This window comes from Emiliania huxleyi (genome assembly GCF_000372725.1).
Source record: "Emiliania huxleyi CCMP1516 chromosome Unknown EMIHUscaffold_199, whole genome shotgun sequence".
NCBI lineage: Eukaryota > Haptophyta > Isochrysidales > Noelaerhabdaceae > Emiliania > Emiliania huxleyi.
In genome coordinates, this window is record NW_005200608.1 from 98,742 (window position 1) to 102,986 (window position 4,245).

General features: G+C 63.3%; 1 protein-coding gene across 1 annotated transcript; it reads left to right on the forward strand.

Annotated features, from left to right (window-relative positions):
* Positions 1-678: 678 nt before the first annotated feature.
* EMIHUDRAFT_365886 (hypothetical protein) lies at positions 679-1,576 on the forward strand (the record flags this gene model as incomplete). Its single annotated transcript, XM_005781839.1, has 1 exon — positions 679-1,576. A coding segment is annotated over exon 1 (695 nt), but the record flags the coding sequence as incomplete, so codon positions are not given.
* Between the last annotated feature and the right edge of the window lie 2,669 nt (positions 1,577-4,245).

Here is a 4,245-nt window from a genome sequence, read left to right on the forward strand (position 1 = left end):
CCTGCCGTTTCGTTCTATAACTCTCGCGATTCAGAGTCTATAGTAGGATCTTTGATATTTTGACGGATGCCCGAAAATGGGCAAAAACGGGGTGATTTTGGTCGTCCGTCAAAATATCTGAAGATCCCAATATAGGATTCTCCCCAAACCTTGCTCAGCTGATCCAGCATGGGTCGTAGGCCAGGCCTGGGCAAAGAAACCAGTACCTCATCAGGCTTCCCTGAGCGTCACAGCTCGGTGATCGCGCCGGCCGGACACCACTGAGACGGCCGTTCCGGGCATTTGAACGCGACCTTCGGGGGCAAAGACATGGGCTCTATGGCTCAGACTGGACTCCTCTTGGTCCCTTCTGATGCCCTAGGCCACACCTGGGCCTTACCTGGGGCTCTAGGGGCCGGGCAGGGTTTGCCCTCCGAAACTGGCATGGGGAACCTTAATTGCCCGCCGAAGTTTTGTTGTTGGCAGTGAACCCCTACCTGGTTTGCGGAGCTCCCACACCTCTGTTCTGACAGAGACATGGCCGTTCTGACACGAGCGTTCTGACAGCGTCCTGACAGCGTTCTGGCAACGTTCTGACAGCGTTCTGACTCCCCCCTCTCTTCACAGCCGGGGTCCCTTACCGAGCACCATGATCCTGCAATGATCCTCTGATCCTGCAAGGTCGCTCCTCAGCCAAAACTCTCAGCATGCACGACAAGATGTACGCATGGGCGTTTGTGGCCATCATCGCTACCGCAACCGCCCTGCCAGTGACCCCGGCCGCGGTGGGAAGTTTTGAGCCAGTCAACCCGTGCGACACGCAGTGCACATACAAGGGGCTGCCCAAAACGTGCGCAGAGCGCATCACTTTTTGCGAGAGCAAAGGGAACGGCACCAAGTGTAGCCCCGAGTGCGGGGAGAAGTGCACTCGTGACCAGGCGCTGCAGATCGTCAACAAGCAGTGCGACGGCCAGTGCAGCTGCAACAACCAGGACCTCGCCAGGCTCGTGCACGCCAGTCTGGCTCCTGCGGTCGACCAGGCAAAGACGCAAAACACCAGGAACCTCGACCATGCGATGAAGTCCCTGCCGGCCCTCTCTGCCGCCGTCACTCAGCTGAGGCTGGCCGCGGTAGGAGAGCCAGTCGACCCGTGCGACACGCAGTGCACATACCAGGGGCAGGCCAAAACGTGCGCAGAGCGCATCCGCTTTTGCGAGAGCGAAGGGAACGGCGACAAGTGCAGCCCCGATTGCGGGGAGACGTGCACGCACGAGCAGGCGCTGCAGATCGTCAACAAGCAGTGCGACGGCCAGTGCAGCTGCAACAAAGACTTGCGCATTTCAGCCTCTTCTGCTGGGCACTCTTGCTACGTCAAGCACTGCGCCCCAGGTCCCAACAGGGCCTTCTGGTGTAGCCGAGAGAGCCAGTTCACCGGCAGGGCTGGGTGCGAGCTGGGTCCGAGAGAATGTGCGCAATGCGACGGCATCTGGTCGCCTCCGCCGCCATCAGCCTCACTCAAGATTGAGCCCAAGGACTGCGTGCCGGACGGCGAGGACGCATACGACCCCAAGTACGGGGCGCACGGCATTTGCTGCTCCTCCCAGGAGCAGCTGCCTTGCCCTCAGGCCGACGTGTGCCACAGGCCGGCGGGGGCAGACGCAAACCACAACAGCATCTGGTGGAAGTGCGCGCCCATGGCTGCGCCTCCGCCGCCACCGCCATTCATCTCCCCTGAGACCTACGGCAACACCTTCCTTGCGACTGGATGCTGCAACGGATCGCCAGTGCCAGCTTCGGGCAGCCCTTTTTGGCAGAAACAAGACGAGCACTATGTTTGGCAAGACATGTTCAACTACTGCTCCTTTGTCAAAGATGGAAACCCCGCGGAAGAGTCGTGCAGTGTCGCGCTCAACGAACGAACGGACTGCGGCTTTATCAACATCACCGAGTCACAGTGCCAAAAGCGAGGCTGCTGCTGGGGGCCCAACCCGGAGGGGCATGATTACTGCTACTTCTCCGGACTGCAGCCTGCCTCACCGCAGGAAGTCGATTTCTGTGGCTGTGGAGCCTCCAAACCGATCAAGTGCATCATGCAGTCTGCCTGGGTCTTTCCCAAGCCGCCTCCCTCTCCGCCGCCACCTCCGCCAATGCCGCCCATGCCGCCCGCTCTCCCCTCTCCGCCTCTGCCGCCGCTCCCTCCGTACCCGCCTGGACCCGCGGTGTGCACTGAGGAGGCGACATCACCGTGCAAGGCAGCCTGCGCTGCCGAGGAGAAGGCGCAGCGGCGTCTGTCCTACTTGGAGGACAAAGCGAAGAGCGCACAGAAGGACGCCGCCACGGCTGCCGGGTGGGCTACCGCTGCCGGTGCGTCTGCCGCCGTCCTGCGCAAGGCCGCGAAGGCCGCGACGTTACATCTAGCGGCGGCTGAAGGAAGAGAAGGCGAGGCACACGCAGAACGCGACCTGCTGTACCGGCAAGCCCAACGGGCTCACGCTCTTGTCAATGAAGCCGCATTGGACGCCGACGCTGCCAACGCCCGCGCGCGTGCGGCATCTGCAAGGGCGACTGCGGCGGCCACAGCAGCGGCTACTGCGAACAGCGAGGCGGCGGCCGCAAGAACTGCCGCGGCTCTGGCCACAGAAACTGCGACGGCCACAGAGGGGGTGGAGGAGGCAGATGCTGGCATCGCTGCCGCTCTGGACGTAGCTGCCGGTGCAGAGCTCGGTCTGGATCCAGCTGCGGACGTTGCCGCTGCCGACGCCGACGCCAACCTTGTTGCTGCGACGGGTGCGATGGGTGCAGCAGTGGCGGCTGAGACATCGGCTGACGATACTTCTCTCGCTCTTACCGCCGACGCAGAGCAGGCGGACCGTGCTGCTGCTTCAAGGCGGATACTGGCCGAATTTGCTCAACGTGTGAGTACAGCCGCAAACGAACGCCTTCGGATCACACAAGAAACCGCCGCGATGGCGGATTCGGCCTATACCTCGGCAGGTGCAGCTAGTCGCCTTGCTGTTGAAGCCGCCGTCAGGGCCGAAGACATGGAAGACTCGGCCGGCTACGCCTTCGCGTCCGCCTCCTTAGGGAGTGCCACTGCCACGGCTTTTGCAGTTGTTGAAGAAACACGCGTGCACTTTGATGACAATGCCATCCGAAGGGCGACGGCCGCAAGGGACTCGGCGTCGGCCGCCGTCGCCAGCAAGTGCGCCCCTCCTTGACCAGAAGCTGGCCCCACAGCACACGACCTGTTCAATAGGGGATCTCTGTGTGCATGTTCATTACCCTACGACCGCACTGCGGGAGCCCAGCACTTGGGATGGAGGCATTAAAAACTTCCCATCGGAGAGATCTCAACGAAGGGGCCGGAGGAGGCTGTTGCAGGCTGCTCCACACACCTCAGCGTGTCCAGCTCCAGGTGAAGAGCAAGAGGAGTCAGGAGAGCCGCTGGCCTTGCGCGTTGCGGCGTGCCTGGGCGGACTAAAACGTACGACATTGAAAACGTACTCGACACATTAATGCAGTACTGTCTACTGACGTATATCAACCAGTTGATGTCTATCACAAAAATCAGGTTCAGCGCTGCGAGCGTCAGAGGCGCTACGCACAACGCATGAAGACTAAAGCGACAAGTTGGGGGCGGAGACAGCCGGGGAACAGGGCTGTGAGAGAGCAAGCCTCAGCGAGAGTCTGAGCGTGCGCGAGCCAGAGATCGCAGATCGCGCCCCGTGGCACGGAGAGGAGGTCGACGGCAAGTTGACGGCAGGTTGACGGCGTTCACGCCTCTTCAGCGCAGCTCTCGATGTCGGCAAGGTTGCTCGCCTGGCTCGCCCGGCGGCGCCGGCCGTAGACGGCGAGCCCAGCCACGGCGGCGAGCGCCAGCGGAGCTGCGACGGCGGCGCGCGCGTTGCTGCTCCAGGGGGCGGGCGCGGATTCGGCGAGGCGGCGACGGCCGCTCCCGCCGAGGCAGTCCTGGGTGCAGTATTGAGCGGGGCAGAAGGAGGGCGTCCAGTTGCAGTTGCGGTCACACCAAGCGTCGGTATAGCCGGAATGAAATCCGGTCGACACGCACTGCCCCCCGCCGGTGCCCGCCGGTGGCGGCGGTGGGGGCGGCGAAGGCGGCGGAGGAGGTGAAGGCGGCGGCGGCGATGGCGGTGGGGGCGGCGAAGGCGGCGGAGGAGGTGAAGGCGGCGGCGGCGATGGCGGCGGGGGCGGCGACGGCGGCGGAAGAGGTGAAGGCGGCGGCGGCGATGGCGGCGGGGGCGGCGA